The 12,604-nt window shown below is 87.6% G+C and overlaps 1 protein-coding gene across 1 annotated transcript in view; it reads left to right on the forward strand.

Annotated features, from left to right (window-relative positions):
- The window catches only part of CFAP61 (cilia and flagella associated protein 61), a 172,523-nt gene that overhangs the window by 153,219 nt on the left and 6,700 nt on the right, over window positions 1–12,604 (forward strand). The window contains exon 26 of the mRNA XM_048515371.1: window positions 583–707. Coding sequence (XP_048371328.1) covers window positions 583–707 — 125 coding nt within the window. The remainder of the gene's footprint in view (window positions 1–582; window positions 708–12,604) is intronic.

Consider the following 12,604-nt stretch of genomic DNA (forward strand, 5'->3'; position numbering starts at 1 on the left):
ACACGCACCAAATGATCTGCGAAGAAAACCAGTTTCTGTCCTTCCTTGCCAAGGAATATTATCGACGCTAAGATTTTCCTCGTACGGCAGATCTGATCCATCCAGCGCGCTGGTGCGAGGAACATATTGCAACGTTGTTGTGGCCTGTTTTTTTGCCCTTTATTAATCCAGAAACCTTAATGATGAACAACGCGTGTGTCATTGTCTACACAAATGTAATTTGTTTATGCAGGAGTTCAGTTAATCCTGCCATCTGCTTTCCTCAAACGAGGACAGATAATGGAGGCACAGCTCCTCACAGGTCTTTGGGCTTTTAAATTCTGATAAAATCAGGATTCTTCACTGGCTCTTGCCACAGCCCCGAATTAAGCCACTTTAAACGTAATTACGAAAGCTGGCTGTACATCAGGAACATCCATTAAAAGAATTGATTGACCGCGCTGTGATGGGAGGCATTTTGTGAACAAACTATCCTGATGGGTACAGAACCGTAATTCGCGACAGCAAAAAAAGCAGGTAAATACTTTATTAGTGGCTAATGAGAAGCTCTCTGGGTAACAAAATTTCTTCTTTTCTAATCAGCTACTTGAAGGAACCCTGGGCCCTGGTCATCTTCCACGATCGCTTTATCGATCTGAAGAAAGAGCTGCGCGAGATCCTAGCATCCATCCAGGTAACGGAAATAACTACCAGTTGCATTTTGTCACGTAGATGCCATGTGACCATGGTGGGTAGTTTTAGGAGTTTGCTCTCAGCTTCCACTTTAAATGCATTTTTATGTGTGAAATTTTGACATGACCCAGAATAGCCGTTGCAGGCTTTGGAAATAATTCTCTGCGCCTGCATTTGGAATTCCTGTTTATTTCTAGCCCTTGGCTCTGTGGACAAGACACCTCACAGAATTAGATTCTAGTGTATTTAATAACCGCCCACAATTATGTACCCTGTTTCCCCGAATATAAGACATCCCCGGAAAATAAGACGTAGTAGAGGTTTTGCTGAAGTGCGAAATATAAGCCATCCCCCAAAAGTAAGACGTAGCAAACTTTTTGTTTGGAAGCATGCCCGACGAACAGAACACAGAAAAATAAGACATCCCCTGAAAATAAGACGTAGTAGAGGTTTTGCTGAAGTGCGACATATAAGCCATCCCCCAAAAGTAAGACGTAGCAAACTTTTTGTTTGGAAGCATGCCCGACAAACAGAACACAGAAAAATAAGACATCCCCTGAAAATAAGACATAGCGCATCTTTGGCGGCAAAAATTAATATAAGACGCTGTCTTATTTTCAGGGAAACACGGGGTAGGGGGACCCAATTATAAAATAGTTATAACTGTTAAGCTTACTTGATGCAACCATTTCACATTTTGAGGGCTGTGCGAAACCTATCCATTTATCTTCATGGCTGCCGTGCAGAAGATAGCAGATTCCACAACAGAGAAATGCAGTCTCTGTGCAGCAGTTTGGTTAGCTGACCTATGTGAACTCCTTCTCACGTGGCCAGAGCTGTACCGGGGCGGGGGGGGGGGGCCCCCCACCCCCCCCCCCCCCCACCCCCCCCCCCCCCCACCCCCCCCCCCCCCCACCCCCCCCCCCCCCCACCCCCCCCCCCCCCCACCCCCCCCCCCCCCCACCCCCCCCCCCCCCCACCCCCCCCCCCCCCCACCCCCCCCCCCCCCCACCCCCCCCCCCCCCCACCCCCCCCCCCCCCCACCCCCCCCCCCCCCCACCCCCCCCCCCCCCCACCCCCCCCCCCCCCCACCCCCCCCCCCCCCCACCCCCCCCCCCCCCCACCCCCCCCCCCCCCCACCCCCCCCCCCCCCCACCCCCCCCCCCCCCCACCCCCCCCCCCCCCCACCCCCCCCCCCCCCCACCCCCCCCCCCCCCCACCCCCCCCCCCCCCCACCCCCCCCCCCCCCCACCCCCCCCCCCCCCCACCCCCCCCCCCCCCCACCCCCCCCCCCCCCCACCCCCCCCCCCCCCCACCCCCCCCCCCCCCCACCCCCCCCCCCCCCCACCCCCCCCCCCCCCCACCCCCCCCCCCCCCCACCCCCCCCCCCCCCCACCCCCCCCCCCCCCCACCCCCCCCCCCCCCCACCCCCCCCCCCCCCCACCCCCCCCCCCCCCCACCCCCCCCCCCCCCCACCCCCCCCCCCCCCCACCCCCCCCCCCCCCCACCCCCCCCCCCCCCCACCCCCCCCCCCCCCCACCCCCCCCCCCCCCCACCCCCCCCCCCCCCCACCCCCCCCCCCCCCCACCCCCCCCCCCCCCCACCCCCCCCCCCCCCCACCCCCCCCCCCCCCCACCCCCCCCCCCCCCCACCCCCCCCCCCCCCCACCCCCCCCCCCCCCCACCCCCCCCCCCCCCCACCCCCCCCCCCCCCCACCCCCCCCCCCCCCCACCCCCCCCCCCCCCCACCCCCCCCCCCCCCCACCCCCCCCCCCCCCCACCCCCCCCCCCCCCCACCCCCCCCCCCCCCCACCCCCCCCCCCCCCCACCCCCCCCCCCCCCCACCCCCCCCCCCCCCCACCCCCCCCCCCCCCCACCCCCCCCCCCCCCCACCCCCCCCCCCCCCCACCCCCCCCCCCCCCCACCCCCCCCCCCCCCCACCCCCCCCCCCCCCCACCCCCCCCCCCCCCCACCCCCCCCCCCCCCCACCCCCCCCCCCCCCCACCCCCCCCCCCCCCCACCCCCCCCCCCCCCCACCCCCCCCCCCCCCCACCCCCCCCCCCCCCCACCCCCCCCCCCCCCCACCCCCCCCCCCCCCCACCCCCCCCCCCCCCCACCCCCCCCCCCCCCCACCCCCCCCCCCCCCCACCCCCCCCCCCCCCCACCCCCCCCCCCCCCCACCCCCCCCCCCCCCCACCCCCCCCCCCCCCCACCCCCCCCCCCCCCCACCCCCCCCCCCCCCCACCCCCCCCCCCCCCCACCCCCCCCCCCCCCCACCCCCCCCCCCCCCCACCCCCCCCCCCCCCCACCCCCCCCCCCCCCCACCCCCCCCCCCCCCCACCCCCCCCCCCCCCCACCCCCCCCCCCCCCCACCCCCCCCCCCCCCCACCCCCCCCCCCCCCCACCCCCCCCCCCCCCCACCCCCCCCCCCCCCCACCCCCCCCCCCCCCCACCCCCCCCCCCCCCCACCCCCCCCCCCCCCCACCCCCCCCCCCCCCCACCCCCCCCCCCCCCCACCCCCCCCCCCCCCCACCCCCCCCCCCCCCCACCCCCCCCCCCCCCCACCCCCCCCCCCCCCCACCCCCCCCCCCCCCCACCCCCCCCCCCCCCCACCCCCCCCCCCCCCCACCCCCCCCCCCCCCCACCCCCCCCCCCCCCCACCCCCCCCCCCCCCCACCCCCCCCCCCCCCCACCCCCCCCCCCCCCCACCCCCCCCCCCCCCCACCCCCCCCCCCCCCCACCCCCCCCCCCCCCCACCCCCCCCCCCCCCCACCCCCCCCCCCCCCCACCCCCCCCCCCCCCCACCCCCCCCCCCCCCCACCCCCCCCCCCCCCCACCCCCCCCCCCCCCCACCCCCCCCCCCCCCCACCCCCCCCCCCCCCCACCCCCCCCCCCCCCCACCCCCCCCCCCCCCCACCCCCCCCCCCCCCCACCCCCCCCCCCCCCCACCCCCCCCCCCCCCCACCCCCCCCCCCCCCCACCCCCCCCCCCCCCCACCCCCCCCCCCCCCCACCCCCCCCCCCCCCCACCCCCCCCCCCCCCCACCCCCCCCCCCCCCCACCCCCCCCCCCCCCCACCCCCCCCCCCCCCCACCCCCCCCCCCCCCCACCCCCCCCCCCCCCCACCCCCCCCCCCCCCCACCCCCCCCCCCCCCCACCCCCCCCCCCCCCCACCCCCCCCCCCCCCCACCCCCCCCCCCCCCCACCCCCCCCCCCCCCCACCCCCCCCCCCCCCCACCCCCCCCCCCCCCCACCCCCCCCCCCCCCCACCCCCCCCCCCCCCCACCCCCCCCCCCCCCCACCCCCCCCCCCCCCCACCCCCCCCCCCCCCCACCCCCCCCCCCCCCCACCCCCCCCCCCCCCCACCCCCCCCCCCCCCCACCCCCCCCCCCCCCCACCCCCCCCCCCCCCCACCCCCCCCCCCCCCCACCCCCCCCCCCCCCCACCCCCCCCCCCCCCCACCCCCCCCCCCCCCCACCCCCCCCCCCCCCCACCCCCCCCCCCCCCCACCCCCCCCCCCCCCCACCCCCCCCCCCCCCCACCCCCCCCCCCCCCCACCCCCCCCCCCCCCCACCCCCCCCCCCCCCCACCCCCCCCCCCCCCCACCCCCCCCCCCCCCCACCCCCCCCCCCCCCCACCCCCCCCCCCCCCCACCCCCCCCCCCCCCCACCCCCCCCCCCCCCCACCCCCCCCCCCCCCCACCCCCCCCCCCCCCCACCCCCCCCCCCCCCCACCCCCCCCCCCCCCCACCCCCCCCCCCCCCCACCCCCCCCCCCCCCCACCCCCCCCCCCCCCCACCCCCCCCCCCCCCCACCCCCCCCCCCCCCCACCCCCCCCCCCCCCCACCCCCCCCCCCCCCCACCCCCCCCCCCCCCCACCCCCCCCCCCCCCCACCCCCCCCCCCCCCCACCCCCCCCCCCCCCCACCCCCCCCCCCCCCCACCCCCCCCCCCCCCCACCCCCCCCCCCCCCCACCCCCCCCCCCCCCCACCCCCCCCCCCCCCCACCCCCCCCCCCCCCCACCCCCCCCCCCCCCCACCCCCCCCCCCCCCCACCCCCCCCCCCCCCCACCCCCCCCCCCCCCCACCCCCCCCCCCCCCCACCCCCCCCCCCCCCCACCCCCCCCCCCCCCCACCCCCCCCCCCCCCCACCCCCCCCCCCCCCCACCCCCCCCCCCCCCCACCCCCCCCCCCCCCCACCCCCCCCCCCCCCCACCCCCCCCCCCCCCCACCCCCCCCCCCCCCCACCCCCCCCCCCCCCCACCCCCCCCCCCCCCCACCCCCCCCCCCCCCCACCCCCCCCCCCCCCCACCCCCCCCCCCCCCCACCCCCCCCCCCCCCCACCCCCCCCCCCCCCCACCCCCCCCCCCCCCCACCCCCCCCCCCCCCCACCCCCCCCCCCCCCCACCCCCCCCCCCCCCCACCCCCCCCCCCCCCCACCCCCCCCCCCCCCCACCCCCCCCCCCCCCCACCCCCCCCCCCCCCCACCCCCCCCCCCCCCCACCCCCCCCCCCCCCCACCCCCCCCCCCCCCCACCCCCCCCCCCCCCCACCCCCCCCCCCCCCCACCCCCCCCCCCCCCCACCCCCCCCCCCCCCCACCCCCCCCCCCCCCCACCCCCCCCCCCCCCCACCCCCCCCCCCCCCCACCCCCCCCCCCCCCCACCCCCCCCCCCCCCCACCCCCCCCCCCCCCCACCCCCCCCCCCCCCCACCCCCCCCCCCCCCCACCCCCCCCCCCCCCCACCCCCCCCCCCCCCCACCCCCCCCCCCCCCCACCCCCCCCCCCCCCCACCCCCCCCCCCCCCCACCCCCCCCCCCCCCCACCCCCCCCCCCCCCCACCCCCCCCCCCCCCCACCCCCCCCCCCCCCCACCCCCCCCCCCCCCCACCCCCCCCCCCCCCCACCCCCCCCCCCCCCCACCCCCCCCCCCCCCCACCCCCCCCCCCCCCCACCCCCCCCCCCCCCCACCCCCCCCCCCCCCCACCCCCCCCCCCCCCCACCCCCCCCCCCCCCCACCCCCCCCCCCCCCCACCCCCCCCCCCCCCCACCCCCCCCCCCCCCCACCCCCCCCCCCCCCCACCCCCCCCCCCCCCCACCCCCCCCCCCCCCCACCCCCCCCCCCCCCCACCCCCCCCCCCCCCCACCCCCCCCCCCCCCCACCCCCCCCCCCCCCCACCCCCCCCCCCCCCCACCCCCCCCCCCCCCCACCCCCCCCCCCCCCCACCCCCCCCCCCCCCCACCCCCCCCCCCCCCCACCCCCCCCCCCCCCCACCCCCCCCCCCCCCCACCCCCCCCCCCCCCCACCCCCCCCCCCCCCCACCCCCCCCCCCCCCCACCCCCCCCCCCCCCCACCCCCCCCCCCCCCCACCCCCCCCCCCCCCCACCCCCCCCCCCCCCCACCCCCCCCCCCCCCCACCCCCCCCCCCCCCCACCCCCCCCCCCCCCCACCCCCCCCCCCCCCCACCCCCCCCCCCCCCCACCCCCCCCCCCCCCCACCCCCCCCCCCCCCCACCCCCCCCCCCCCCCACCCCCCCCCCCCCCCACCCCCCCCCCCCCCCACCCCCCCCCCCCCCCACCCCCCCCCCCCCCCACCCCCCCCCCCCCCCACCCCCCCCCCCCCCCACCCCCCCCCCCCCCCACCCCCCCCCCCCCCCACCCCCCCCCCCCCCCACCCCCCCCCCCCCCCACCCCCCCCCCCCCCCACCCCCCCCCCCCCCCACCCCCCCCCCCCCCCACCCCCCCCCCCCCCCACCCCCCCCCCCCCCCACCCCCCCCCCCCCCCACCCCCCCCCCCCCCCACCCCCCCCCCCCCCCACCCCCCCCCCCCCCCACCCCCCCCCCCCCCCACCCCCCCCCCCCCCCACCCCCCCCCCCCCCCACCCCCCCCCCCCCCCACCCCCCCCCCCCCCCACCCCCCCCCCCCCCCACCCCCCCCCCCCCCCACCCCCCCCCCCCCCCACCCCCCCCCCCCCCCACCCCCCCCCCCCCCCACCCCCCCCCCCCCCCACCCCCCCCCCCCCCCACCCCCCCCCCCCCCCACCCCCCCCCCCCCCCACCCCCCCCCCCCCCCACCCCCCCCCCCCCCCACCCCCCCCCCCCCCCACCCCCCCCCCCCCCCACCCCCCCCCCCCCCCACCCCCCCCCCCCCCCACCCCCCCCCCCCCCCACCCCCCCCCCCCCCCACCCCCCCCCCCCCCCACCCCCCCCCCCCCCCACCCCCCCCCCCCCCCACCCCCCCCCCCCCCCACCCCCCCCCCCCCCCACCCCCCCCCCCCCCCACCCCCCCCCCCCCCCACCCCCCCCCCCCCCCACCCCCCCCCCCCCCCACCCCCCCCCCCCCCCACCCCCCCCCCCCCCCACCCCCCCCCCCCCCCACCCCCCCCCCCCCCCACCCCCCCCCCCCCCCACCCCCCCCCCCCCCCACCCCCCCCCCCCCCCACCCCCCCCCCCCCCCACCCCCCCCCCCCCCCACCCCCCCCCCCCCCCACCCCCCCCCCCCCCCACCCCCCCCCCCCCCCACCCCCCCCCCCCCCCACCCCCCCCCCCCCCCACCCCCCCCCCCCCCCACCCCCCCCCCCCCCCACCCCCCCCCCCCCCCACCCCCCCCCCCCCCCACCCCCCCCCCCCCCCACCCCCCCCCCCCCCCACCCCCCCCCCCCCCCACCCCCCCCCCCCCCCACCCCCCCCCCCCCCCACCCCCCCCCCCCCCCACCCCCCCCCCCCCCCACCCCCCCCCCCCCCCACCCCCCCCCCCCCCCACCCCCCCCCCCCCCCACCCCCCCCCCCCCCCACCCCCCCCCCCCCCCACCCCCCCCCCCCCCCACCCCCCCCCCCCCCCACCCCCCCCCCCCCCCACCCCCCCCCCCCCCCACCCCCCCCCCCCCCCACCCCCCCCCCCCCCCACCCCCCCCCCCCCCCACCCCCCCCCCCCCCCACCCCCCCCCCCCCCCACCCCCCCCCCCCCCCACCCCCCCCCCCCCCCACCCCCCCCCCCCCCCACCCCCCCCCCCCCCCACCCCCCCCCCCCCCCACCCCCCCCCCCCCCCACCCCCCCCCCCCCCCACCCCCCCCCCCCCCCACCCCCCCCCCCCCCCACCCCCCCCCCCCCCCACCCCCCCCCCCCCCCACCCCCCCCCCCCCCCACCCCCCCCCCCCCCCACCCCCCCCCCCCCCCACCCCCCCCCCCCCCCACCCCCCCCCCCCCCCACCCCCCCCCCCCCCCACCCCCCCCCCCCCCCACCCCCCCCCCCCCCCACCCCCCCCCCCCCCCACCCCCCCCCCCCCCCACCCCCCCCCCCCCCCACCCCCCCCCCCCCCCACCCCCCCCCCCCCCCACCCCCCCCCCCCCCCACCCCCCCCCCCCCCCACCCCCCCCCCCCCCCACCCCCCCCCCCCCCCACCCCCCCCCCCCCCCACCCCCCCCCCCCCCCACCCCCCCCCCCCCCCACCCCCCCCCCCCCCCACCCCCCCCCCCCCCCACCCCCCCCCCCCCCCACCCCCCCCCCCCCCCACCCCCCCCCCCCCCCACCCCCCCCCCCCCCCACCCCCCCCCCCCCCCACCCCCCCCCCCCCCCACCCCCCCCCCCCCCCACCCCCCCCCCCCCCCACCCCCCCCCCCCCCCACCCCCCCCCCCCCCCACCCCCCCCCCCCCCCACCCCCCCCCCCCCCCACCCCCCCCCCCCCCCACCCCCCCCCCCCCCCACCCCCCCCCCCCCCCACCCCCCCCCCCCCCCACCCCCCCCCCCCCCCACCCCCCCCCCCCCCCACCCCCCCCCCCCCCCACCCCCCCCCCCCCCCACCCCCCCCCCCCCCCACCCCCCCCCCCCCCCACCCCCCCCCCCCCCCACCCCCCCCCCCCCCCACCCCCCCCCCCCCCCACCCCCCCCCCCCCCCACCCCCCCCCCCCCCCACCCCCCCCCCCCCCCACCCCCCCCCCCCCCCACCCCCCCCCCCCCCCACCCCCCCCCCCCCCCACCCCCCCCCCCCCCCACCCCCCCCCCCCCCCACCCCCCCCCCCCCCCACCCCCCCCCCCCCCCACCCCCCCCCCCCCCCACCCCCCCCCCCCCCCACCCCCCCCCCCCCCCACCCCCCCCCCCCCCCACCCCCCCCCCCCCCCACCCCCCCCCCCCCCCACCCCCCCCCCCCCCCACCCCCCCCCCCCCCCACCCCCCCCCCCCCCCACCCCCCCCCCCCCCCACCCCCCCCCCCCCCCACCCCCCCCCCCCCCCACCCCCCCCCCCCCCCACCCCCCCCCCCCCCCACCCCCCCCCCCCCCCACCCCCCCCCCCCCCCACCCCCCCCCCCCCCCACCCCCCCCCCCCCCCACCCCCCCCCCCCCCCACCCCCCCCCCCCCCCACCCCCCCCCCCCCCCACCCCCCCCCCCCCCCACCCCCCCCCCCCCCCACCCCCCCCCCCCCCCACCCCCCCCCCCCCCCACCCCCCCCCCCCCCCACCCCCCCCCCCCCCCACCCCCCCCCCCCCCCACCCCCCCCCCCCCCCACCCCCCCCCCCCCCCACCCCCCCCCCCCCCCACCCCCCCCCCCCCCCACCCCCCCCCCCCCCCACCCCCCCCCCCCCCCACCCCCCCCCCCCCCCACCCCCCCCCCCCCCCACCCCCCCCCCCCCCCACCCCCCCCCCCCCCCACCCCCCCCCCCCCCCACCCCCCCCCCCCCCCACCCCCCCCCCCCCCCACCCCCCCCCCCCCCCACCCCCCCCCCCCCCCACCCCCCCCCCCCCCCACCCCCCCCCCCCCCCACCCCCCCCCCCCCCCACCCCCCCCCCCCCCCACCCCCCCCCCCCCCCACCCCCCCCCCCCCCCACCCCCCCCCCCCCCCACCCCCCCCCCCCCCCACCCCCCCCCCCCCCCACCCCCCCCCCCCCCCACCCCCCCCCCCCCCCACCCCCCCCCCCCCCCACCCCCCCCCCCCCCCACCCCCCCCCCCCCCCACCCCCCCCCCCCCCCACCCCCCCCCCCCCCCACCCCCCCCCCCCCCCACCCCCCCCCCCCCCCACCCCCCCCCCCCCCCACCCCCCCCCCCCCCCACCCCCCCCCCCCCCCACCCCCCCCCCCCCCCACCCCCCCCCCCCCCCACCCCCCCCCCCCCCCACCCCCCCCCCCCCCCACCCCCCCCCCCCCCCACCCCCCCCCCCCCCCACCCCCCCCCCCCCCCACCCCCCCCCCCCCCCACCCCCCCCCCCCCCCACCCCCCCCCCCCCCCACCCCCCCCCCCCCCCACCCCCCCCCCCCCCCACCCCCCCCCCCCCCCACCCCCCCCCCCCCCCACCCCCCCCCCCCCCCACCCCCCCCCCCCCCCACCCCCCCCCCCCCCCACCCCCCCCCCCCCCCACCCCCCCCCCCCCCCACCCCCCCCCCCCCCCACCCCCCCCCCCCCCCACCCCCCCCCCCCCCCACCCCCCCCCCCCCCCACCCCCCCCCCCCCCCACCCCCCCCCCCCCCCACCCCCCCCCCCCCCCACCCCCCCCCCCCCCCACCCCCCCCCCCCCCCACCCCCCCCCCCCCCCACCCCCCCCCCCCCCCACCCCCCCCCCCCCCCACCCCCCCCCCCCCCCACCCCCCCCCCCCCCCACCCCCCCCCCCCCCCACCCCCCCCCCCCCCCACCCCCCCCCCCCCCCACCCCCCCCCCCCCCCACCCCCCCCCCCCCCCACCCCCCCCCCCCCCCACCCCCCCCCCCCCCCACCCCCCCCCCCCCCCACCCCCCCCCCCCCCCACCCCCCCCCCCCCCCACCCCCCCCCCCCCCCACCCCCCCCCCCCCCCACCCCCCCCCCCCCCCACCCCCCCCCCCCCCCACCCCCCCCCCCCCCCACCCCCCCCCCCCCCCACCCCCCCCCCCCCCCACCCCCCCCCCCCCCCACCCCCCCCCCCCCCCACCCCCCCCCCCCCCCACCCCCCCCCCCCCCCACCCCCCCCCCCCCCCACCCCCCCCCCCCCCCACCCCCCCCCCCCCCCACCCCCCCCCCCCCCCACCCCCCCCCCCCCCCACCCCCCCCCCCCCCCACCCCCCCCCCCCCCCACCCCCCCCCCCCCCCACCCCCCCCCCCCCCCACCCCCCCCCCCCCCCACCCCCCCCCCCCCCCACCCCCCCCCCCCCCCACCCCCCCCCCCCCCCACCCCCCCCCCCCCCCACCCCCCCCCCCCCCCACCCCCCCCCCCCCCCACCCCCCCCCCCCCCCACCCCCCCCCCCCCCCACCCCCCCCCCCCCCCACCCCCCCCCCCCCCCACCCCCCCCCCCCCCCACCCCCCCCCCCCCCCACCCCCCCCCCCCCCCACCCCCCCCCCCCCCCACCCCCCCCCCCCCCCACCCCCCCCCCCCCCCACCCCCCCCCCCCCCCACCCCCCCCCCCCCCCACCCCCCCCCCCCCCCACCCCCCCCCCCCCCCACCCCCCCCCCCCCCCACCCCCCCCCCCCCCCACCCCCCCCCCCCCCCACCCCCCCCCCCCCCCACCCCCCCCCCCCCCCACCCCCCCCCCCCCCCACCCCCCCCCCCCCCCACCCCCCCCCCCCCCCACCCCCCCCCCCCCCCACCCCCCCCCCCCCCCACCCCCCCCCCCCCCCACCCCCCCCCCCCCCCACCCCCCCCCCCCCCCACCCCCCCCCCCCCCCACCCCCCCCCCCCCCCACCCCCCCCCCCCCCCACCCCCCCCCCCCCCCACCCCCCCCCCCCCCCACCCCCCCCCCCCCCCACCCCCCCCCCCCCCCACCCCCCCCCCCCCCCACCCCCCCCCCCCCCCACCCCCCCCCCCCCCCACCCCCCCCCCCCCCCACCCCCCCCCCCCCCCACCCCCCCCCCCCCCCACCCCCCCCCCCCCCCACCCCCCCCCCCCCCCACCCCCCCCCCCCCCCACCCCCCCCCCCCCCCACCCCCCCCCCCCCCCACCCCCCCCCCCCCCCACCCCCCCCCCCCCCCACCCCCCCCCCCCCCCACCCCCCCCCCCCCCCACCCCCCCCCCCCCCCACCCCCCCCCCCCCCCACCCCCCCCCCCCCCCACCCCCCCCCCCCCCCACCCCCCCCCCCCCCCACCCCCCCCCCCCCCCACCCCCCCCCCCCCCCACCCCCCCCCCCCCCCACCCCCCCCCCCCCCCACCCCCCCCCCCCCCCACCCCCCCCCCCCCCCACCCCCCCCCCCCCCCACCCCCCCCCCCCCCCACCCCCCCCCCCCCCCACCCCCCCCCCCCCCCACCCCCCCCCCCCCCCACCCCCCCCCCCCCCCACCCCCCCCCCCCCCCACCCCCCCCCCCCCCCACCCCCCCCCCCCCCCACCCCCCCCCCCCCCCACCCCCCCCCCCCCCCACCCCCCCCCCCCCCCACCCCCCCCCCCCCCCACCCCCCCCCCCCCCCACCCCCCCCCCCCCCCACCCCCCCCCCCCCCCACCCCCCCCCCCCCCCACCCCCCCCCCCCCCCACCCCCCCCCCCCCCCACCCCCCCCCCCCCCCACCCCCCCCCCCCCCCACCCCCCCCCCCCCCCACCCCCCCCCCCCCCCACCCCCCCCCCCCCCCACCCCCCCCCCCCCCCACCCCCCCCCCCCCCCACCCCCCCCCCCCCCCACCCCCCCCCCCCCCCACCCCCCCCCCCCCCCACCCCCCCCCCCCCCCACCCCCCCCCCCCCCCACCCCCCCCCCCCCCCACCCCCCCCCCCCCCCACCCCCCCCCCCCCCCACCCCCCCCCCCCCCCACCCCCCCCCCCCCCCACCCCCCCCCCCCCCCACCCCCCCCCCCCCCCACCCCCCCCCCCCCCCACCCCCCCCCCCCCCCACCCCCCCCCCCCCCCACCCCCCCCCCCCCCCACCCCCCCCCCCCCCCACCCCCCCCCCCCCCCACCCCCCCCCCCCCCCACCCCCCCCCCCCCCCACCCCCCCCCCCCCCCACCCCCCCCCCCCCCCACCCCCCCCCCCCCCCACCCCCCCCC

The sequence above is a fragment of the Sphaerodactylus townsendi genome, linkage group LG14 (genome assembly GCF_021028975.2).
Source record: "Sphaerodactylus townsendi isolate TG3544 linkage group LG14, MPM_Stown_v2.3, whole genome shotgun sequence".
NCBI lineage: Eukaryota > Metazoa > Chordata > Lepidosauria > Squamata > Sphaerodactylidae > Sphaerodactylus > Sphaerodactylus townsendi.